Source organism: Hemicordylus capensis, chromosome 16, assembly GCF_027244095.1.
Source record: "Hemicordylus capensis ecotype Gifberg chromosome 16, rHemCap1.1.pri, whole genome shotgun sequence".
Taxonomy (NCBI): Eukaryota; Metazoa; Chordata; class Lepidosauria; order Squamata; family Cordylidae; genus Hemicordylus; species Hemicordylus capensis.
The window spans coordinates 1,450,763-1,475,553 of record NC_069672.1 but is presented as its reverse complement, the minus strand read 5'-3'; the positions used below and the strand labels follow the sequence as shown (position 1 = coordinate 1,475,553).

Below are 24,791 nucleotides of genomic sequence, written 5' to 3'. Positions count from 1 at the left end.
AAGACTTTCCTTTGCAGAAGCCTGGCTGGTTCTCCTTCAACAAGGCCTGTTCTTCTATATGCTTAATAATTTTGTCCTTAAGTATGCTTTTCATCAATTTACTCGGCACTGAAGTTAAGCTGACCAGCCTGTAATTTCCCGGATCCCATCTGGATCTCTTTTTGTAAATCAGAGTTACATTAGCTACTTTCCAGTCCTCTGGGACAGAGTCTGATTGTAGGAACAAGTTACATATTTTTGCTAGGAGATCAGCAATTTCAGATTTGAGTTCCTTCAGAACTCTTGGGTGGATTCCATCTGGCCCTGGTGATTTGTTAATTTTTAGCTTTTCAAGACAGTTTAGAACATCCTCTCTCGTCCCTTCAAATTGGCCCAGTTCTTCAGCCTCCAGGCCTCAGAAGCTCAGTTCCAGAACGGGTATATGGTCAGTATTCTCTGCCATGAAGACAGAGGCAAAGAACTCATTCAGCTTCTCTGCAGTCTCCTTATCCTTCTTAATAACCCCTTTCACATCATCATCATCTAAGGGTCCTGCTGCCTCCCTGGCAGGTTTTCTGCTTCTGGTATATTTAAAGAAGTTTTTGTTATTCCCCTTGACTCTTCTAGCGATATAGGAACATAGGAACATAGGAAGCTGCCATATACTGAGTCAGACCCTTGGTCCATCTAGCTCAGTATTGTCTTCACAGACTGGCAGCAACTTCTCCAAGGTTGCAGGCAGGAATCTCTCTCAGCCCTATTTGTTAAAATGGACCCTGGATGCCAGCAACTCTCGTGCCTACCCATCTCTGAATGTAAAAGAAAAGGGGCCCCAGAGTCCAAACTGAAGTGGGTAGATACAGTAAACATTTTGGGGATTGAATATAGGATTAAGGAAAAAGTCTGGGGGGGTGGGGGGGAATTGGACAGATTGGGAAGAAACAGTAATGCTTAAAATCACCATGTGGAAAAAATGGAGCCTTGCCATGTACCAGAAAGCGGTTCACATCCGGACTTACCTGATATCCCCGGTGCATAACCTGGCGGTAGTCTGTCCTCCCCCGCTCAATCTCCTTCGGAGAGTTGAAAGCCAGATCTTCCATCTAGTATGGCACACAGCGTCCTTCCCTTTGGCCAGTGCAGTAGCATTTAAGGAGGCTGAGCGGGGAGGCCTAGCCCTACCTGCCCTGCAACCCTATTTTGTAACTGAATTCATGTCCTACAATTTTGGAAACTGGATTTTCGTGAATGTGCATAATATGTCCAACCTCCTGCAAAAAACCTGGGTCTCGCTTTTCGCTCTGCGTTGGCGCAAGTCAGCATGGGGCATAGCATGGTGAGGGAAAGGATCTTTCAATGGTAATATCACACAAGTATTAAAAAGAGAACACCCGGACTACTTGAGAGATTTGTTATTCTCACTTAAAAAATGGAAGGTTGAACCGGATCTATTTAAAGGATCCTCCTCAGTTAAGCAGCTAAGGAAAACAATTTATGGAGAGATTCTAGAAGTGGGTTTCTTAAAACCTGATTTAGAATGTAAACGCTACAAACACAGCACTTCACAGTACTTGTTGCAACCCGATCACCCTATCGCTCTCTTTAAGGAGAAAAAAGTCCCTTTCCATTTATGGGAAACAAGGTGGCGCTTATACCATCAAGTACTACCACTTAATGCGGCTAAGCCATGGCTCCCAGAGGACCAGCAAGAGTGCCCTAAAATCACTTGCAAACAGAAAGCTAGTGAGCTAGGCAAAACATTCAGGGAAACCCATTCACATTTCTTAAAAGAGTGTGTGGTAGCCAAAAGAGTGTGGCAGGGAGTAAGCAAGCTGTTAGAGTGGCCTGATTTGGAAAAACAGACTTGGGAAGAACTAACCTCGGGTTTGAGCGATAGAACCTCCTTTCGAGGTCCCAGAAAGAAACCTTCAAGGAAACGGGACAGAACATGTGCCCTCATACTAGGGAACTGGAACGTTCCCCTTCTCGTAATCAGGTTAGTAAACCTGTATGTCATTTATGCAATGCTCCTGCATAGGAATAGGGAGGGAAGACGCAACCAAGAGGTTCACGCAGATGAGACAGTAAATCTCTTCTGGAAAAGTTTGTATGGTTATGTGCAAAAAGACAAGAATATATCTTCTAAACAGCAATGGGACAAATTGTGGAAATGGACGTTGGACATAAACCACCCCCCCCCCGATTACCTGATGTGCCTTGTAATCCCCCACCCCCGAGTTACAGTACTACCTGCATATACCTCATAACTTTGTGGGTTTCCAAATCCTTGTGTGTAAATCTTTGTAGATATATCATGTACAAACAACCACTTTGTATATAATTGTGCTTTGGCAACGTACTGTATGCTTTGGTAGTTTGTTGGTTCAATAAAAAAAATCTTGTCCTATTAAAAAATCTTGTCCTATCTTGGAGAAGCCAGAGAGTGAACTTGAAACCTTCTGCTCTTCCCAGAGCAGCTCCATCAAATGTTCCTCAAACTCTATTTTTGCATCCCTTATTGTCTCCTTGCATTTCCTTTGCCAGAATTTATGTTCTTTCCTGTTCTCTTCATTTGGGCAGGACTTCCATTTTCTGAAGGAAGTTTTCTTCCCTTTTGTAGCTTCCCTGACTCTTCTTGCTAACCACGCTGGCATCCTCCTGCACTTGATGGTACCTTAGAACATCCTCTCCTGCCACCTCAAATTGGCCCAGTTCATCCTCCAAGCCTGAGAAGCTCAGTTCTGGAGTTGGTATGGTATATACTACAATATTTATATACTATGATATTTATATACCACTTTTCAACAAATGTTCTCAGAGGTGTACATAGAAAACAATAATAATTAAATAAGATGGCTCCCGGTCCCCAAAGGGCTCATCATCTAAAAAGAAACACACACCAGCCCCAACCACTGGACATGGATGCTGTGCTGGGGCTGGAGAAGGCCAGTTGCTCTCCCTCTACGAAACGGAAGAGAACCACCACCTGTGTGGGCACGTTGGAGGGAGCCGTCTGTCTTCCATGCCCTCCATCTGATAATCAGGTGTGCACTGCTTCTAAACATGGAGGTTCCATCTATAAACCTCTCTCCCATGAAGAACTGGCCTAATCCTTTTTAAAGCACCATCTGTGCCAGTCCCCATCAGAGCAATCTGTGGTAATGAATCCCATAAGTTAATTATGTGTTGCATGAAGGGAGACTTCTTTTTTTTGAACCCACGGCTGTTTGCTAGACAGATTCACTTGAGATCTCTCTCTCTCTCTCTCTCTCTCTCTCTAACACATACACACATACACACAGACACACACACAGACACACACACACGTAGCAAGGTTGGAGTGCGCCCAGAGATAAGATTTTAAAATGCCCCCTCCCCGACTGAAGCTTAGCTCATGAAGTAAAGAAATCTTAAATGAGGCTGAATAGTGGTAACAAAAGGTTTGTAAATTGTGGACGATGCCAGTCATTTAATGGTCCTAGAGAAAGACCTGCTGTTCTGGTCGCTCCAGGTCTTCACACTCACATCAATTTCGGAGGACGAACACAACTGAAGGAAGCCCGGGTGGGTGTGTGGCCGGGGGAGTCAGTCATGTGACTTGCCTCGGTGGGGGGCAAGGCAGTGGGCCCCCAGACAACGGTCTCCCCTTGCCCTATGACAGTGACGCCCCTGCACACCCCATCTCCATTCTCTCTCTGGGCATCATCCACGGTTTCATCTCACTCTCGTGTTTATCCTCACCCACCGCAGCAGCGGAATCTCCCCAGTTTAAAAAGAAAGCAGGGCAGCAGCATCAGTCCCCTGGCTGTAAGGAGGAGGGCGCTGAGGGGCTTCCTTTCTAAACTCAGAAGCCACAGTGGTGGCTGGTCAAATGTTTATACGACTGTGGAGCATGCAGAGAAGCTGTGGTCTCTGTGGCTGCCTTTTTCAGCAGGTCCAGGACCCCGGAAACAAAACTCTGGCTTAGGATGTGGTTCTCAGCAGCTCAGGAAAAAAGGTCACGCAAAAGAGGAATGGGCTAAGAAGGACGGTGACAGATGCAGGGAACTCCAGGGGGTGGGGCGGCTTGCTCACGCCGTGGGGACCAACCCCCCAACGGGCTAAGCAGGAAGGCGTGGGTCTTCTCAATCACCTCATGGGTGGGCATGCTGGGCCAAGGTCTGTGGATGGCGACATCAAGAGACCCCACAAATGGCCCCAGGAGCGACCACACGGCCAGCGGTTTTCCTCGGGTCTCAGGCATGCTCTTTCAGGCAGGGAGCACTCCAAGTCCCATAATGCACTTGCCGGTCCTGGGAAATCATGCGAGGGGTGAGTTTTGAGTTCCACCCCAAAAGTCTCGGGGGATTCTCTCTTCTCGTGTGCTTCCCCCAGTCCCTGCACGCACACACCCCACGTGAGCCGAGATCTGAAAGTGTGGCTCTGCTTCAGATCTGTGCCAAGACTGGAGGATTCTCACCCTGGGGGTGTCTCTTTTCCCAGAATTCCCTCCCCAGGGAAGCCCCATCAAGATAGTCCCATTGGGACCTGTTTAAAACACTAGCAGTGGAGTAGCCCACCCACCGGGTTTTTCAGAACTGGGATGACTTGAACCCGGCTATGTGTTTTAGGTTCTTTCCACAGTGGGGCTACATCAGGAGCTAGTATTATTTCCTAAGTTATGTTATAGATCACTTTTCAGCAGCAGCAGCAGCTGCTGCAATTCACAATGCCGTCCCCACAGCAAGACAATACGACATTCCGTGTCACAAAAGGGGCGCTCAGTACGCTTTGTCAGTCCACACTGGAGAAGCAAGTACTGCAATTGCATTCCGAGTCAGAAAATTCCCCAGGAACTTTGACTGCAGGTTTCCTGCGAGGCTTTACTGAGAGTTCAAATTTGTCCAAAAAATGATGCAAAAGGTGGGGTTTTTTACCCCAGATATAAACTGGGCTACACTCTAACTAACGCACAATGAAAAACCCGAATCGTGTGTGAAGTGCTCCCCAATACCTCACACGGATGTCAACGCGAATCCAGCCGATGTGCAAGCACACACCCTCCATTCTGAGCTAAAGGTCCTGCCTGGACGCTTTCCAGATTACCCACTCAACAGCACCAAAATGCTTCGGTTTGGGCAAATCACATTCTAAACGTAAATAGCAAAGTGCCCAGCAGGGGGATCAGTCTTGCAGAAATGAAGAACCAGAAAATACAGCAACCTTTTTATGCCGGACATACAACGTTATAGCAATAAACTGCAGCGATTAAATACAAAACAAGGCATCCGAAATGCGGATAGCACCCTGCTGTCAGCGTAGGGACGGCAGTGTCACAACACAGGAAGTGCAGAAGCACACTTTGGAGATACGTCGTAACCCCATTGCAGGGTCTAATCTCAGTCACTCAATACCATGTTTACATGTGCATACGCAAGTCTACAAACATATATGCCTGAATGGTGTTAGATTTGCAGTTATGATGCCTCCAAACCAATCCTGCCTGGAACGCTGGATCACCAGGCAAACACAAAGTTGAGAAGGAAACCTTTGCCGTCTTCCCCTCTTCAGTAAATATTTTAAATACCACGAAATGTTAGCTCCAGTGCTGGAGAAGGAGCAAATCTCTCCAAAACCATCTCTTTAAAAACTAAGAAACTTGTTTCTGGACTGCAAGGCAATGCTGTGAGACAAAGCAGGTAACCTTGAACACCTTTAAAAACATTTTTAAAAGGTTTCACATAGGTGGCCATGTACTTATGTGTCCATACAGCAACTTTCTTTAAAAACTCATAACACTTTCTCCTTCAAGGATTGGGGGGCTGCTGACACTTTGTGGCAATGATGTCATCGGTACTAGCCAATAGGATCCTGTAGCAGCCATAAACACAACATTTGTATTGGTATTTGGAGGAGGGAATCAATTTGTGCAGAGCCCTGCTATGGAACTGGGAAATTGCACATCAGTGCCAGGTGCAGAAATAGCCATTTCAAAGAACCTCCCCTGCTCTTAAAACTCCGCGTCTTTCTTCAGCCTAAGGCACCAAACAAGGTTCACGGAGCAGAACTCCCTTGGCAGACAAGCATCTGGACACAGAATGAAACTCAAAAGCAAACCGGCTCCCCACAGTGAAGCCCCACAGGGCCTTCCAAAGAGACAGGAAAGCTGGAAAAGCCCTGGGAGAGGGAAAGAGGAAGAGCCCGCGGGGGGGGGGGGGGCGTTCAGGCTGACCCTACCTGGCCTTCCCCTTGAGTGGATGTTCCACTGACCTGCACTTCAGGGTGGTCCCCAAGAGAAATCCACCTTGCATCGGCTCTCTTGGAGAATGGCACAGAACCAACAGAGCTGGCCGCTGGGGTGGACAGGAAGCAGGGAGAGGGGCGAATAAGAGGCTCTAATTCCATCACAGCTTTACATTAACGAGCAATTAGGTTAAGAGGAAAAAAGGTTCCCTCGTGCTAATTTTGTGCTCAGACACACAAATTACGTCCTGGCAGCGGGGAAGAAGAGAAGGCACTTAGTCTGCAGTGGGGTTGGAATCACCCCGCTCTTGGGGAAGGGGGGGGCATGCCAGTGATGTCACACAGAGGCAAACTTGGGTCTGAGCACTTCTGCAAACCCACCCTGGCCTCATTCACTCTTTGCCTTTTTAGGCGCACACATCTCAGCAATGTGTGAAGGGACGAGAGGAGGAGGAACGGAGAAGCACTAAACTCCTCTTGCACCTGAGTTTGCTGGGCAGGGGGGATGTTCCCCCCACACACACCCCGCCCAGCCCTAGTAAAACTCTGTCCCGGGAACCTGGAATCCACAGGCCCCACACTGGGCTCCTTCAGCTGATACTTTCCTGGCCCATGTAATTAAGAGAACGTGCCAAAGCTGTGCCTGTTGGAACATCTCCTACAGGCACCCGGATGCCCTCCTGGGCTGATCAGAAAGGCTGCAGAGCAGCCAGATTAGCCCAATGTCTAGGTGTGCCTCAGGCAGCGTGACCAGAGAGGGGCCAAGGAGAAGACACCAGAGCTCCAGTACCAGGAGGAACTTTGGCACGTGCAAGACACCCTTTGCTTGGTACAACCTCGCCTTCCACACACACCTGTGAGGCTGCACACAGACTGTGGTTATCCAGAGGGTGGGAAGTGGTTTCAGCAAGGATATCTTTCTCTAGTGTACACACACACCCGCATATGATGGACACAAATCAAAAGAGGAAGGAGTGTACACAGTCAGCAATGTTCCCTTACTGCTGGTGGCATGGACCCCACCAGACAACCCTGCTTCCACGTTCAAGGTTCCAAAACCCCGTTCTCACTTTCCTCTGCATCTTCAAAGGCTTCCTCCATTACCATCTTAACCCTTGAACAATACTAGCCTCCTCTTACCCCCAAACACTCTTCTCTCCCTTTCCAATATTTTTATTCGTATAATGCCCCAAACTTCCGCCTCTCAGCGGTTTATGACAACGACATAAAAAGTTAACACACAAGTTTGTCGGGGTATACTTTGGTAAGACACAAGGATAAAAACCTTAAAACAATTTAAAACCACAAATCAAAAAGCTTGGGTGAAAAGAGAAGTCCTTAGGGACTTTTAAAAAGTTGTCAGTGATGGGGTGGCTCTTATCTCAACAGGGAGGGCATTCCAGAGTCCCTGGGCATCAACAGAGAAAGCCTGTCCCTGTTTTATCTTAAAACATCTGGTTTGGAGAATCATTCCATCTTGATCTACTGATCAAGTAGTACAGTAGTGGTACTGTAGCACCAAGTTGTCATACTTGCTGAGGTATCTGCAGAAAACCCCAGCAGAACTTTCTTCCTTTGGCCTTCATACCAACAAAGCTGGCCAGGCCAAGCAGTGGGGAGAGAAGGAACTGACAAGATGCAAGTCAGTTTCCAAAGAAGCCCAACCAGCAACAGACCACCCAGCCTGCTGGATCAGGCCAAAGCGTGTTCGACAGGCACTTGAAACTGACCCGCTTCCCAGTTTCACTCTGTGCCATCAAATCGCATGATCATCTCTCAGCAATGGTTAGGTAAACTGATTGGCATACTCAGCCAGAGGTGCCTCTGCTGCATCAAAGCACGGATCCATCCGTGGGTGGAATGGGCAGATGTTCTTGGGAAGATCACAAGCAGGGCAATGCAGAGGAAGCCATTTCCCTTGGATTCCTCCCAGCATCCAGTAATCAGAGGTACATGGAAGTTTGACCTAGTAAGCATGGCTAAAAGGTACTGCTCCTTGCCCAGGACTTCTAAAAGGCCTCTCCTTTCCCAGGATTTTGGCTATTTCTTTCCTTAAAGCTGCCTGTCAGGGTCCGAGGCGGCGCGCAGTGGCCAGGTTAGTTTTGTCTCCAACCAAAAGAGTTGCTTCCGATCCTCTGTTTTCCTGCTTTCCAGATTGGACACTGCAACAGTGTCATAGGAACACAGGGAGCTGCCATAGACTGAGTCAGACCCTTGGTACTCCTTGCTCAGCATTGTCTACACAGACTGGCAGCAGCTTCTCCAAGGTTGCAGGCAGGAATCTCTCTCCGCCCTGCCTTGGAGATGCTGCCAGGGAGGGAACTTGGAACCTAGATGCTCTTCCCAGAGCACCTCCATCCCTTAAGGGAAATATCTTGCAGTGCTCACACATCAAGTCTCCCATTCATATGCATCCAGGGCAGACCCTGCTTAGCTAAGGGGACAAGTCATGCTGGCTACCACAAGACCAGCTCTCCTCTCATGTAGTAGACAAGTCACTGCATGTCCGCTAAGTGTGCGTCCATATTCCCTGTGTTTCAACATCACAGTCCCTGCGCTGTCAGTGAGGTGCCGTTCACATTTCCGATGCCTTCTTTCGGATTTTATTGCTGTGTTACAGTCCCACAACGTCGCATGTGCAGCACGAAAAAAATAGCTGCACTTTCCCATTGTAAAGTTTTGTACAAGCTGGGAGAGACTGCTCCCCCTGCTGGTGGCTTTGCGCAACTCCCTTTAATGATGTTTTCAATCCGATCCCACCAAGCCGAAGCATTTTACGGCTGTTTTAGCCTGCAGTTTGGAATGTGCCCCACAGGGAGGGGGCAGCCTTTGACAGGGTCAGTTTCAGGAGACTTGACATATTGTTGGCCATTCTCAGCAAATGCTGGGCCCAGGGGCAACGTGTTGACAGTGGTCTCAGGGGGTTATTCCCTTGACATCGCAACTCGCCCGGGCAGCCTGGCAGATGTCCATACCAGCCAAGCAAATGCTGGCTCAGCTCTCAGCCTTGCCCATGTGTCAGGTAGGCTGTCTGCTCTTTCTTCTTAAGTGGCACACGTATTTTTATTCATTTATAAGTTCATCCCTCACTAAAAAATAACCCATAAATGTTTTTTGAAACTCCAGGGATTGGAAGGGGGAGTGTCAGAGACATCACAAGTGCTAGCCAGTTGGTGCTGTCCACAGCCAGCTTTTTCTCATTCAAACTGAAACACAAGGCAGGGGCATTGCTACAGTTGAACAGGCAGTGGGGTGTTCCTGGGCCCCCAAGGAAGGGAGGCCTGCTACGCCCCTGTTAAAACACCCAGAAAAGCTTTAGGACAGGGTTATCCCCCTGTCCTCCCCTTCCCGCAAGCTTGCCCCAGGAACAAAAAAAGAGGAAATGTGGACTGAATGGAGCAAGGGGGGTGGTGGTTTCCAAATTGCCACCACCACTCTACAAACCTTAGGTCTGCCTGGTGTTGCTTTCAGCCCAGCCCTCCTGCTTGCTTCCCACCTGCCCAATCAATATGTTTGCAGATAGCTGATAGTGCTGGGAAAAGGGCCACCGAATGGCACAGCGGGGCAATGACTTGCCTAGCAAGCATGAGGTTGCCGGTTCGAATCCCCGCTGCTATGTTCCCCAGACTATCTCCTATATTGGGCTGCAGCGATATGGGAAGATGCTGAAAGGCATCATCTCATACTGCGCGAGAGGAGGCCATGGTCAACCCCTCCTGTATTCTTCCACTCAAGACAACCACAGGGCTCTCTGGTTGCCAGGAGTCGACACCGACTCACACTTTACCTTGACTGAGAACAGGGCAAGGCTCCTGAAACGGGCCCTGAAACAGCCCCCCAAAGGCGGTCGTCCACTCCCTGCCGGGGGAAGCGGAAAACGGAGGCAGTGTGGAGGTCTGGTTGGCCCTTCTCCATTTCTGCTCCTGAGCAGAGACCAGCCGAGCAGCTCAAGTGAATCCCTGGGAAAGAAGCAAGTGGCGGCAGGGGGGGGGGGAGAGGGGAGGGGGGAGCAGCTGTCCCGCACCCACCCACACACACCCACCCACAAACACACACCACGTGTCTTCTTCTTGCAGGACTACAGAGAGGCTGAGCATTTCTCCAGCTGCTGAGGCTTGGACGCTGCCACTCTGTCTGGAAAAGCCATTGCGGTGGGCCGTTGGAGGCGAAAGGGGGTGAGGTCATGGGAGACGACTGCGTGGGGGCCGGGAGGCCAAGAGCCCCACCCTCACTGCTGGCCCCAGCCAGGCGTCAGTGCCCCCCGCCTCCTCCCTGCTGCAGCAAGCATCCTCCTCTCCTGAGGGGTGGCTGGGTGGCAGCCCGTGCAAGCTCTGGGCCTCCAGCCGCCGCCGCCATGCTGCTGACGTTGGCACCGGATCGATGCCTCCCTGGCGCCTTCGGCCAAGAACTCTCCAGCGGCGTCATCGAGAGCTCCGGGAGCTGCTCTCAGTGGCCTCTGTGGGGAGCTGGGCTGGCTTTCGGATCGGAAGGCAGGAAGCCTGGAGAGCTGCTGCTCTGCCAGCCTCAGGGCGGGATCCTGGATGGGACCCCCATTCTGTGGGGAGGAAGCAAGGGCCGCCCAGCAGGGCCCCACAGCCAGGCCTCCCCCTTCTGCTCGGCAGCCCATTGGAGAAAGCCGCCTGGCTCGACTTCTGGAGCTGCTTCGTCATCTCTCTCTCTCTCACACACACACACACACTTTGAATCTTTAGGTCAGCTCCGGAAGCAAAAATTTGATCCTTCTTAACGAATGGGCACGTCTGAAATTTTGGCATTAAAATTGGCATTAAGGTTGCCAGCTCAGATGCAAGCTATTGCTAGAGATGTTTTTTCCCAATCCCACCCTCCAAACACACACACACTTTTTTTTTTTAACAGTGCCAAGCCATTACACTGTAGAGCCAGTGTGGTGTAGTGGTTAGAGTGTTGGACTAGGACCGGGGAGACCTGAGTTCAAATCCCTGCTCAGCCATGAAACTCTCGGGGTGACTCTGGGCCAGTCGCTTATCTCTCAGCCTAGCCTATCTCACAGGGTTGTTGTGAGGGTAAACATAACCATGTACACTGCTCTGGGCTCCTTGGAGGAAGAGCAGGATATAAATGTTCAATAAATAAATAAATAAATAAATAAATAAATAAATAAATAAAAATAATAATAACAATAACAACAACATCTGCCACACAATTCACCAGATATAACTGTAGTCGAGAAGAAAGAAAAACAAGTCAAAATAATCAACATAGCAATACCAGGGGATAGCAGAATAGAAGAAAAAGAAATAGAAAAAAACCACCAAATACAAAGATCTACAAATTGAAATTGAAAGGCTGTGGCAGAAAAAGACCCAAATAATCCCAGTGGTCATTGGCGCCCTGGATGCAGTTCCAAAAGACCTTGAAGAGCACCTCAACACCAGAGGGGCCACAGAAATCATCATCAGCCCATTTCCAAAAGCAACTTTACTGGGAACAGCCTATATTCTGTGATGATATCTATAACCACTGACAATAAAATTCAGCCATCCCAGGTCCTTGGGAAGGACTCGATGTCTGGATAAAACAAACCAGTCAATAACACCTGTCTGACTGTGTAAACAATAATAATAATAAATAATTAACCTCCAGCAGGATTGTTCTCAAGAGTCCCCTGGAGACGGATGCCGATTCCAAGCAGACCCCCGCAGAGGCTGGAAACCCTCATGAACGCAGTCAGTGGATGCAAATTGTCAGTAAAGCCAGCAGCCGATTAACTGAATGTAAGAATGTACATTCAGAGAGAGATACTGTGTGTGACGTCCTCCTGACATGATTGTGCTGTGTGCTTCCTCTGCAGTGAGCAACCAGTGGCGTGGAGCAGGGGTTATACTCTGGGGCAGGGTTATTATAAGGACCCTGGGAGCTGCCTCCGACAGAGTCAGGCCCTTGGTCCAGCTAGCTCAGTCTTGTCTACTCAGACTGGCAGCAGCTTCTTCAAGGTTGCAGGCAGAGAAGGGCCTCTCCTAGCCCTACCTGGAGATGCTGCCGGGGGTTGAATCTGGGGCTTTCCCTAGACCAAGCAGGTGCTTTTCCACTCAGCTATGGTCCAGCCCCGCCAAACCGCACCCACTGGTATGACACCCCCCTAAACAGCCAAGTGCAGAAGACCAGGGCAGGGCTGCCGTTGGGGGCAGTAGCTCTCCTTCACCCTTCCCAGCCTCATGGCAGCCACTTTTCAATTTCTCTCACTGATTTCCCTGACTTTTCAGTCATGCTCCTCAAAGCGGGGCTCAAAAAACCGAGAACGGAAACCTCAGCATAAAGTCACGGAAAACAGCAGCGACATCGGATGACAGATGTTAACAGGCGGGCTAAAGCAACCGGAAAGAGCCTGGGGTTATTCTTGAAGGGGTTCGCACACTTGGGTGCCCACCAGATGCTGTCGGGCTTGGACTACAACTCCCATCATCCCCAGCCGCAACTTATCGGGGCTAGCAGGGAAGATGAGAGTTGTCGTCCAACGACATGTTTGAGAGCCCTTGTCATAAAGCCAGCACGAGTCAGAAAAAGGACAGTTTTGACCGGCAGCTTGAAAAAGGTACACGGACAGATCCATCCACCCTCCTCTGGGAGCTGCTGGACCCAGAGCTTCGGGGTCTCCAGCCAAACGACAGTGGGCTACCCAGAGATTTCCCAGTGAGCCTGTATCTGCCCCCTGGCCTCAGGGGCGTAGCTAGGGGAGAGGGGGCCCATGTCGCCGTGTCCACCCCTCTCTCCGGCAGTCCCTCAGAGTGGGGGGGGGATGCTCGGGGGCCCGGGTTCGTTGAACCCCTCTGCTCAATTATAGCCAGACTCCTAGGCTTGGAGACGCTGCACACCACCCTTCTGCTTCCTTGGATGCAACTGCCCGGAGAGCCGCCCTCCTCTCCACGGGGGGTCCCTGCAGTGGTGACCTCTCGCCTTGCTCCCCCCCACACACACACACCCGGCATGCAAGCCTCAGACCCCCCCTCCCCCCGCCCCCCTGTCTCCAGCCCCTGCCTGGGGAAGCCTTTCGAGTACCTTGACAGCTCTCCGCTTGTCCGCGCAGTTGGGCTGCTGGCAGGGCTGCTGCTGCGGGAGCTTCTCCTCGGCCACCGTCCGCTCGCCTGCAAGAGGAAGCAGAAAGCCGTGAGCCGTGCTGCGGCAGCGCCCGGCCTCCCCTGCCAAACTTCAGATCGATGGCCGGCTTGTGACCACAAGGTCACTCTGCCCCTCGCTGGGAGCCAGCCAGCCCCAATGGCAGGCAGCTGGGCTCTGGGGGCAGAGAGGAGGCGGCCAGGTGGCTGGGGAGGGAGGGAGGGAGGACCGGTCCTTGGGGCCGCTGAGCAGAGCATCCTCCCCGGTCAAACGTGACTGGCCTCCCAGGGTTGCCAACTGTCCCTCATTAGGCAGGATGTCCCTCAGCTCAGGGATGAACTGTGGGTCCCTAATAGGGACAGCACTTGCCCTTCATTTATTCAACCACAGACCATCCCATGACATCGACATTCCATGAGACTCAGGCTCTCGGTCCCCACTGCAGACGCCTCCCAGCCCGTCCCGCCCAGCCAGCTCCCACAAACCTGTGTCCCTCATTCTGGCCATGAAAGGCTGGCAACCCTTCTGGCCTGGCTCGGGGTCCCCCTGCCAGAAGAGGGTCGCCACGAAATGTCAGGGCAGAGCGGCTGCCGCCCTAAACCGACTAGCCACGGAACAGAGTGGGTTTATTCCTGAATCGGCATGAATGGAGTGGATTTATTCCTGAATCTCTTAGAAGCCGAGAGGAGGCCTGTCCCAGCAGACCGGAGGCCCACCCTCGGTCCGAGCGTTCGGCTCACGCCGGGAGGGGACAAGCCCGAATCCTCTAGAATGGTCTTCGCCTCTTGGTTGGCTTCCAGGCAGCTGGTACGCCAGGGTAGACTGCCTCTGTACACTGAGCTCACGTGGCTAATGAGCTCTGATAAACCGAGGCGGCCGGCCCGAGACTCCCAACTCTTGTTGGACTCCAACTCCCATCATTTAATTGTAAACCGCCCAGAGCCATTTTGGAAGGGCAGCATACAAATCAAATCAATCAGTAAAAATAATAAATCATTCTCAGCCGCAGGAAGATGGGAGTTGGAGTCCAGCAACCACTGCAGAGCCTCAGAGTGGCCAGTGGCCATCCCCGCTCGGCTTCATGAATCTGTCGGATCCTTTTCTAAAACCATCTAATAGCCATTGCCACTACATCTTCTTGTGGCAGTTAATTCCACAGATTAATTACGTTCATTGTTAACCTTGAATCTACCGCCAATTTCACCAAGTTGCCCTGTTTCAGTATTATCAGAGCAGACGGACTTACCTTTGTCCATTTTCTCTGCACCACCAGGCATCGTTTTACAAACCTCTTTGTATGTCCCAATCTCACCCCCTCCCCCAATTCCATAGTTCCCCTTTTTTCCTACTCTAAACAGCTCCAAGCGTTTTCGCCTCTCCTTACAGGGAGAGCTGAGCTGCAGGCTCCTGATGGTTTAGTTGTCCCTTTTCAGCACCTTTTCTAGCTCTACGATGCACTTTCAAATCCTAAATCAATGTTTACTTAGCGGGTTGAGGGAAATGCACTCTTTATATGCTCAGAGGCTCTATTATAAGACCCCCAGCATTCAGAATAAATTCCAGGGCTGACTACTGTTGAGCACCAGCTCTCAGAAACACACACACACACACACACACACACACACACACACACACACACACACACACACTAACTGCACAGCAAAAGATGAGATGCCCTACAAGTTAGGCCGATACCTGAGGAAGAGTAGTCTGTTCCCGTTACAGGACAGCAGCAACCCTGCCCCAGGGGAGATCTCTGCTCTAAGCCCCGGGATTCACGGCTGATGGATTTCGGAGCCTTCGCCTGGCTCAGGTCCTAAGCCCCTGATTATGCAGACAAGAGCTTCCATAAACAGAGAGTGTTTAAAAGGCCATTACGCTCTGTTCTCCTTGGCAGGCAGCTCCCAGCTGCACAGACAGAGATTTTTTCATGGGAGGGGGGGGTTGGCTGCTCACAGGTCCAAAGAGGCTCCCTCAGCAGCAGGCAAAACAGGGACACGTCGTTCCCAGACCCAGGGGGACGTGGCCTGGGCAACCAGCACAGAGGCGGGTTGGTCTTTAGGTTAAATCGTATACGATAATTGTCCTGCATTCCCTGATCAGCACAGCAGTTCGAAATAGGCTTCGGCAGCTGCAGAGTTTTTGATTGGCGGCCGTGTGCACTGCACAACCCCTTTGTGCGCATGCGCGTGTGTGCATGCACCTACATGCACTAGACGAGAGACAAGATGCCTCTATTAAGCTCCAGAGGGCTCAAAGAGGGAGCCGGCGAAGGGTGAGGTTCTCTTCTGGGCTCCTTCACTGGCCAGCTTGCTGAGCCTGGTGGGGACCTGGGGACAGGGCCTCCTCCGTGGCCGCACCCTCCGTCAAAACAAACCTTTTCCGCCAAGCTGATGGCTTGACCAGAGTCGATGGGACTTTCGACTTTTGCATCATTTTTTCCTCTGCTGTAATTGTGGATTGTTGGCGTTTAGGCTTTTGGAGCCAGACATCTTGACATAAAATAAAAAATAAACCTCTACCAATTGGTGGTAACTACATTTTATCAAAACTTTCTTCAAATGCAAAAAAAGGAGAGGGGGGTGAGGAATCAGAGGCGTTATTACCCCTGGACTTGGGGGCCGAAATCCAGGGCCTCCACAGCCTCTAGGGGGCCACAAATCCTCTTTAGTCTGTCCCGGGGTGGGTGGGGGGTTTAGTTGCCCAGCGGAGCATGATGATGCTTAGTTTGCAGGGGTGGCGGGCAGGAGGCCTCCAAAGGCCTTTAAGTCCAGGCTCCAAAATTACCTAGCTGCACCTCTGGGGGGAATTGTCTGGAAATGGACTCTCCCTGGTCCAGAGGGAGCTGGAGCGTAAGCAACCCTGAACAGGACCTGGTGTGATGATGGAGCACACGGGCACAACACTGAGGGCTGCTGCAGGTGGATCATCAGCACAAAGCTATAAAGGTTCAGCCGAGAGTGACGGCCGTGAGGATGGCCTTCTGTTTCCCACCAGCGTGCCCAGTTGGAAGTCCCAAAGGGTCCCTCAGCAAGTGGCACCCTCGGCTGTTCTGGAAGGCGGTTCCGAGGTGGCCCATTCAGTCCTGCCTGTGGCCAAACCCCGCCACAGCCACAAGGCCACGCCAGCCATGAAGCCCTCGGCAGCGCTGGAAGGGATTCTCCCCCCCGCCCCCCACCCCGGTTGCCCAGCGAGGCAGAGGAACTGAGAAGACGTCTCTGCCCCTTTCTGCAGCTTAGAGGCTCCAGCTGCCCACTAGACTCATCTTTTCTCCAGATGGAACATTTGGGAAGCCAGCCCCACCCTGCGTGCGCGCACACACACACACAGACACACACACTGCACATACGCTTTCCCACAACACCCTGCAGACAGCCAACCGAGCAGCAGCCCTTGGGGTTTTTCTAAATCCAGCCTCTGCTCTTTAAAGTGCCCGACTTGGGCACAGCTTCACCACCAAGCAGAGTTCTCCTCCCTCTGCTGTTTCCCCCCAAGGGCTCAGCTGCACGTGGGGCTCCCGGGCGCTCCCCAGAGTGGAAGGGAGGGCCTGGAGAGGCGGCGGCTGCAGACTCCTCCTCCTTGCCGCTGCTCCTCAAGATGCCCGGTGCTTTTCTTAACAGATCTGGCTCTTTGTAAACATGCATGCTGCTGCTGCTGGGCACGGAGGGAGCAGAAAGCCCGCTTCGACAGACAGCGTCAAACTTCCAAGCAGCAGCAAAGCAAAGAGCAACCCAGAGCCCGCCAGGATCAGGCCATCTACTCCAGTCTCCCACAGTGGCCCACCAGATGCCTCTGGGGTGCCCACAGGCAAGAGGGGAGGGCCTGCCCTCTCTCCTGCTGTTGCTTTGGGGTTGAGAGGCGTCTGGCCTCCGAGGCTGGAGGTGGCCTACAGCCACCAGACTAGTGGCCCTTGATAGCCCTCTCCTCCGTGAATTTGTCTAATCTCCTTTTCAAGCCATCCAAGCTGGTGGCCATCTCCACATCCTGTGGCAGAGAGTTCCATAGCTAAGTGATGCACTGGGTGAAAAAGGACTTCCTCTTGTCATGGGATGACCCCTGGCATACAACACCATGCAATACAGAACCTGGCATCTCCAGGGAGAGCTGGGTGAGAATCCTGCCTGGTACCCCGGAGAAGCCGCTGCCAGTCAGAGCAGACAATACTGTGCTAGACAGGCCAAGGGTCTGACTCCGTGGAAGGCAGATCCCTGTTTTCTCTTGGGTGCTAGCTGGCACCTCCGTCCCCACCATGCTGCTCCCGCTGGCTGCTGGCTGAAAGCTGGGCCCCGTCTTGTTGTCTTTTCCAGGAGGTGAAGGCGGTGTGTCTGTGGCAGCCACTCTCTGCACTACTTGGGCCCTGGTAGCCCCCTTGGGGGCCACCCTGTATTGACGGGGGCCCTGGGAGTCACCCTGCTCTTAGCAAAACGGGACCTCAAGAGTCCAAGTCAGAAAAGGCACTTGTAGTTTGAAGGCTTTGTCCTTGCAAAATTGAAACTAGAACCTGAATCCAGAACCTTCAGCACAATCCCTGGAAATGAAAGTCCTGGGTGCTTTCCGGCCTAGCTGCTCAACAGCAGCAAAATGCCTCCATTCGGACAAGTCTCATTTGAAACCTAAACAGCAGGGGGAGCAGTCTCCCGGAAACTAAGCACCCGAAAAAACAGCAACTTTTTCACGCCGGATATATGACGTCCTGGCTCTATATCACAGCAATTAAATTCGAAACAAAGCAATAGAAATGTGAACGGCCACCTGCTCTCCATGTAGGGACTGGGGTGTCACGAGGCAGAAAGTGTGGAAGCACACTTCCAAGATCTAACATGACCCCATTGTAGGGTCTACTCTGGAAAGCGCTTTGGCCAGCCAAATACAGTATATCCACCCACTGGGAGGTGGATTCAACCGGCCCTCCATCTAAAGCAGAAGCTATTACCATACCTTGTGGCAGTGAATTCCACAGGTTAACAATATGCTGTGTGGAGGAGATTATTCTTTTGTCTGCCCTGAAGCGACTGCCTGTGGTTTCAAAGGTGGGGGGACCCTCCTAAGTCCTAAGAAAACCTCGGTGTGTGTTCTGGGATCCATCTCCAGCGGAAAACCACCAGAGGAAAACCCAGAGGAACCCCCACCCCCAAAGCCATCTGGCTCAGCACCTCAGCTCCCCCCACCCCACCCACCCTCTGCTGCTGCTGCTGCTGCTGCTGGCCACCCTGAGCTTACTCAATCCCCAGTCCTCAAAATGGGCTTACAAGCCGCTTTAAGCTTTAACAGCGACACTGATCTCCAAGCCAAATCCTATTGTGAAGGCTTTTGTTATGTGCAGTGCCGTTTAAAAATAGCTGGCTCTTCCAAGCATATGTTTAAAAACACAGGAGCCAGGGCATGGTTTGAGGGCACAAGAGGACCAGGCGTGGGGGGGGGGGAGAAAATGAGACAGACAAGCCAGGCTTCTTGCTGCTGCAGTTCACCCAGGTGGGGAGTTCTCCCACCTCAGCCCTCTGCAACCAAGTTGTACCAGAAAAGCAGAGTAGGGGAGTGTTGTTTTCTAAACTAGAAAATATAAGCCTTCCCCAAGTAGCAGGAAGTTCCAAATGCAGCCACAGTTCCACAATGGAGGGATGACCCCCTCCATTGTGAAGAGAGCACACTGGGCTCCTTGTTTACATCTCCAGTGTCCAAGAAGTAGGGTCGCCCTATTCTGGCTTTCCAAATCCGGGTGCCAGATTTGCTTATTATGTAAATTGGCTTGAAAATAATTTCTGAGCAGAAGAGTGGCTGCACGTTTTGCTCCCTAACGCCACTTCTACAAGGGCTGGAGCTTAGCCTCTTTTTAAAAATGAAGACTGGAATCCAGGCAAATCTGGGTGGGCCAAGGAATCTGGGTGAGATGCTTAAAATCCGGGTGAATCCCGAAATTCCGGGGGGGCAGGGCAACGCTAGCAAGACGGACAAGGGCACCCACCAACCCAGCCCAGGTACCGAGCATGCTCTGATCTCTTCCCTTCATTATCCAAGATGGACGAAAGAAATGTGCTTGTTTGGGAGACTGGGCTACCCACACTTTGAAATTATCCCCCCCCCAGGCTGCCCTACAGAACAAAGAGGTCTCTGTCCCTGGCGGGGTCATTCCTGGCCCTGACCGCGTAGTAACAGCCTCGCCATTGGCCGCCTCGCCAGGCAGAATTATCATTTTTCGTTGACCTGTTATGAGCCATCACGGAAGCGGAGAAGGAATTCTTTCAGCTGAGAAAAAGAAACGTTTTTCAAAGACAAGGAGAAACCGGAAAACAAGGAAATCCACTCACAGACCAGGGATCACACAGCGGGGACCTGCGGGCAAGGAACTCAGCCTGGGCTGAATACACAGGAAGATAGGAAGCTGCCATAGACTGAGTCAGACCCTTGGTCCATCTAGCTCAGCATTGTCTATACACTGACTGGCAGCATTTCTCCAAGGTTCCAGGCAGGAATCCCTCCCAGCCCTCCCTGGAGAGGCTGCCAGGGATTGAACCTGGGACCTTCTGCATGCCAAGCAGATGCTCGGCCCCTGAGCTGTGGCCCCATTTCCTGAAGTTTTTCACGCCTGGCTTTTAGTTCACATCTCCTCCAGAATGCAGGGGGTGCATTCACAAATTTACCCTGAGGTCCTTGCAGGCTATTGAGGAGCACTGCACACACGATTTGGGTTTGTCATCGCCTGTTAGAGTGCAGCCCAATTTATATCAGGGCTAAAAAAAACCCACTTTCTGCATCGGTTTTTTGTGGCAACATCCAACTCTCAGTAAAGCCTCTCAGTAAACCCGCAATAAAGCCTGCTGTCTGGGAAAGCTCATTTGTAGTCTCTCCCATCCAAATGCAAACCAAGGCAGACTCTGCTTAGCCAGGGGGACAATTCATGCTACCACCTTAAGTGGCGCAGCAGGGAAATGCTTGACTAACAAGCAGAAGGTTGCCGGTTCAAATCCCCGCTGGTACTAGAGCCAGCGTGGTGTCGTTGTTAGAGTGCTGGACTAGGACCAGGAGACCCGAGTTCAAATCCCCATTCAGCCTCATGATACTTGCTGGGCGACTCTGGGCCAGTCACTTTTCTCTCAGCCTAACCTACTTCACAGGGTTGTTGTGAAAGAGAAACTCAAATATGTAGGGGCTCGGGGCTCCTTGGAGGAAGAGCAGGAAATAAATGTAATAATAATAATAATAATAATAATAATATATCGGGCAGTAGCGATCTAGGAAGATGCTGAAAGGTGGCGTCATCTCATACTGCAGGGGAAATGGCAATGGTCAACCCCTCCTGGATTCTACCCAAGACAACCACGGGGCTCTGTGGGCGCCAGGAGCCGACACCGACTCAATGGGACACTTTACCACAAAACCAACTCTCCTCCCCTCAAGTATATACAGGATCACCGGAAGTCCTGCAGAATCTCCACCTGGCTTCTCAGATCCCACCAGATGGGCTCAGGTTATTCTCTTTACCACAAGACCAGCTCTCTTCCCCTCCTTGCATAATGCAAATATGTAGAGACTTGCTATGCAATGCTCATGATCCCTTTTGAGTGGGTAGGGCAGACTGTATCTGTCCCGGGTGGGTAGGCTTAGCCACCTCCCTCCCACGCAGGCTTTGGTGGGGCTCAGCTAAGGACCCCAAAGCGCTGCCTTCGACTGAGTCAGACCCTTGGTCCAGCCACCTCAGCACTGCTCAGGGCTTCAAGCTGAGGAGTGCCTTTCCCAGTCCTGCCTGGGACTTTGACACACAGCAGGCTTTACCGCGGCTAAACTGCCACTGGGAGGCTTTACTGGGAACTTGAAGTTGTCCCAAGAAACCAATACAAATTGTGGATTTTTTCACCCCAGAAATAAATCGGGCTACACTCTTAACACACCGTGAAAAACCTGAATCGTGTGTGAACTGCTCCCTGATCATTTGCAGGGACTTGGGGGTAAATCTGGCCAATATGTGAATGCACCCCTCCATTCCGGAGGAGATGCAAGCTCAAGGGCTTCCAAAGCTCCGGGTGGAAACTTCCAGGAGATGTTGCCTGAGGCTGAACCTGGCACTGTCTGCATGCAAAGCAGAGCTTATATCAGTCCTTCCCAGCTGAGGCCAAACCGGATGAGATATTCCATTTTGAGTTATTGGGAAAGGCAGCTGTGAAGTGGATTAGGAGCACTAATGTGCCCTTAAGCCAAACCCCACAAAAGCCTGCATGAAAGGGAGGTGGCTAAACCAACCCACCAGGGGACACCCCTGCTCCCTGAGCAAAGAGACACCTTTCCAAGTGGTGGTTCTCTTACATTGAGCAGGGGGAGAGCAACTGGCCCTCTCCATCCCCAGCACGGCATCCCTCCAGCGGCTGTTGCTGGGGTCTACCTTATGTTTCTTTTTAGACTGTGAGCCCTTTGGGGACAGGGAGCCATCTCATTTATGTATTATTTATTTTTCTTTGTAAACCACTTTGGAAACTTTTGTTGAAGAGGAGAGGAGGATGAGACGACCACCACTGCACTGGAGAAACTACATTATTTCCCAGAATATCAGTCACCAAAGCATATGCACATCCACAGAGAGCTTACTTATCCACACATCAGTCAACAGGCCTGACTCACACAGGTGTTTGAATCTAGGTCTAATGTGGGTTACCAACATTTGCGTGACTGTGCGTAAACCCATGCCACTGAGCCGTTCGACAGTGGGATGCCTCCCCACAGATGCAAAAGGAGTCATCTTGTCCAGCTTTCTTGCCTGCAAACTCTTTGTTATCTCACAGTTGTGAGACTTATTGCTTGACAGATGGGACCACAACCCAATGTGGCAGAGTAATTACTAATCCTCTGTAAGGACATGAACAAGAAGCACGCTTTAGCTGAAAAACAGGAATTTGATATTTATTACTAACTAAAACATAGGCTGCAAAAACAATGAACGGGCTAACCGTCTCTAACGCAGAGGGAGGGAGAACCTCTCAGTTTGAATTCAAGTCAGCAAGTTCTTAAAAAGAGAGAGAAACCCTGTGATTCCACGTTCCAAGCTGGAACACAGATACATTCAGACAGAGAAGCATGCCCCATACAAATAACTGAGACAAAGTCTCTGGAAAAACCCAACACATTCACCATTGGCAGCAGAGACCACCCTCCCTGCATTGACTCACTGTTCTGGGTGTTCCTCCAGCTGAAAGGAGGCCAACACAGAGCAGGGAGTCACACCACAATGCAACCGGCAGCCTCCTCTGCAACCCAGCCAGCTGCCTCCTGCTGAGTCACAGTCTTAGTCTGTCTCGCTCAGTATTGTCTACACTGACTGGCAGCGGCTCTCTGAGGTTTCAGGCAGGGGTCTCTCCCAGCCCTACCTGGAGACGCTGCTGCCAGGGACTGAACCTGGGGCCCCTCTGCATGCAAATCAGGGGCTCTGCCACTGAGCTACAGCCCCATCCCTTAAGGGGAATCTCTTACAGCAGACAGTGCACACATGTAGCCCCCATCCAAATGCAAAACAATGCAAACCCTGCTTAGCAAAGGGTCACGACCACCAGACCAGCTCTCCTCCCTGATTATTCTGCAGATGAGAAGTAAAGAGGTGCTCCTTGGCACTCCGCTTCTCCCCCAGCAGCAAACATGCCCTGGCAGCCAGGACATGGACGCCAGCCTGCCTCACCCACCCCTATAGCTCCTGCAGGTGCATCTCTTGGATCCTGAGCTGTTTTCCTTCCGGCTCCCTTCTTGAAGGCGCACTAGAAAAGCTGGGCCCTCTCAGGCCCCCGTGTGGTGTTGCAGCCTCCTCCTTCTGTGCACAGGAAGGCATTTGTCACAACACGGGACGTGTTTACTGCACAGAGCACCACCAAAACTAAATATTTGTGTGAACATTAACAGGAGGGGAGAGAAATGAACACTGAGTTGGTGGGGAGGGAGGGAGGGAGGGGGAGAGAGAAATAAATGAGCAATTTGCTGCCCATTAAAAGGTGCCAAAAGCCAGCAAACTCTTCCTGACAAAAGCAAATCTTTTTGCTCAAAACCCACCAGTGTTGTGACACTGATCTGGTCTCTGATCACGAGACTTCCCAAATGTGCTCCTTTTGCTTTCTAGTTAATCTCGAACCCACCTTTCCCAGACATCCGGCAGCGGAATTACACTTTTTTCTAATGAAATCACAAGGCTCGCTTTCAGAATAAGCAAGAGTGAAAATGAACCGGTCTCACGGGAGACGGGTTCCTGTGTTCCTGCACGAGTCGGCGTTTTGGCAGCGACTCCAGATTGGAAGGGGGTGAGCCCAGAACGGGGGATCCGTGCGCTGAAACAGGCAGCCTCCCCTGAAGGTAGCCAACGCCACTGCACCTCTGTACTGAGAGGGATCACACCTGATACAGCCAATGTCCCCAGCACCCAGGGACCATGGGGAAAGGTATGCCCCACATCTCAGTGCCTCTCCACCAATGCCACTCCCACGCACTGCACTTGGGTGGGGGGTGGCTTTTTGGAACATTGAGAGCCACATTCCTGCATGCTCTGATTGCAGGAGCCTGCCCTGGGTTTCCTTCCCACTTGAAAAGGCGCACGCCCAGTTCTCTCTCTCCTCCTTGGCCTGTCTCCTCCACATTTCCTCAGTGAACACCCGCACCTTTTCACGTGTTTTGCCTAAGGCCTCTTCTCTGCAGGTCCATCTAGCTCAGTTGGTCTGCTGCCTACACTGACCGGCAGCAGCTGATGTCCACGGTTTTGGAGAGGGATCTTCCTCTGCCATACCTGCAAACACCAGCGATTAAGCCAGGGGGAGAGTGAGCAAAGCAGGCGCTCCATGACTGAGCTACAGCCCTAACCCAGAGCTGCAGCCTCCCTTCCTTTCTAAAATCCAACTGCTCTACTCACCTTCTCTGTCCTCAGTCCCCCCCACTCAAGAGAACCGTGCAGAACAGGGTCCTTTGAAGATTCCACTGTGGCTGCTCCCAGTGCGGAAGAGGCAAGCTGCTGCTCAGTGGAAAATCAGGTTGCCTCTTCAGCAAACAGTGGGCCCTTCAAAAGAAACCTCAACCCTTCACCATGGCCACCCACTGTTTTCACGGTGGCTTCAGGGACCACCAGTGGTTCTCAGTCCCCAGTTTACGAGCCGCTGCTATAGGCTTCTCAACATAGCCAGGAAAGCAATGATTCTTCTGAAATAGTTCAGACCTTCTTGCAAAACAACAACAGGTGCCATTATTTTCCTAGATGGAAAGCTTCTCTTCCTATGTGACCTGGACCTATCTTTCTGCTACTGAACACCTAGCAACAGATGCTTGCCCTCCTCCACAGCACCCACGGAGAGCAAGTCCGTATGCAACAGAGACTGTATACCAACTGTGTGCCAGTTACTGATCTAATTTCTGTGCTTTCTGCAATCACCATCCAAATATCTGAAAGGGCCCCCCACACACACACCACAGCCCCCGACCTTTGATTTTTTGCTGGTCTGTTTTCTAAACTTAACACTGTTTAAATTGTAAAACTTTTCACC

General features: G+C 51.4%; 1 protein-coding gene across 2 annotated transcripts in view; it reads right to left on the bottom strand.

Moving 5' to 3' along the window:
• The window catches only part of PLEKHG5 (pleckstrin homology and RhoGEF domain containing G5), a 108,511-nt gene that overhangs the window by 67,599 nt on the left and 16,121 nt on the right, over positions 1–24,791 (bottom strand). For both annotated transcript variants that reach the window (XM_053281169.1, XM_053281170.1), the window contains exon 2: positions 13,240–13,325. In XM_053281169.1, coding sequence (XP_053137144.1) covers positions 13,240–13,325 — 86 coding nt within the window. The remainder of the gene's footprint in view (positions 1–13,239; positions 13,326–24,791) is intronic.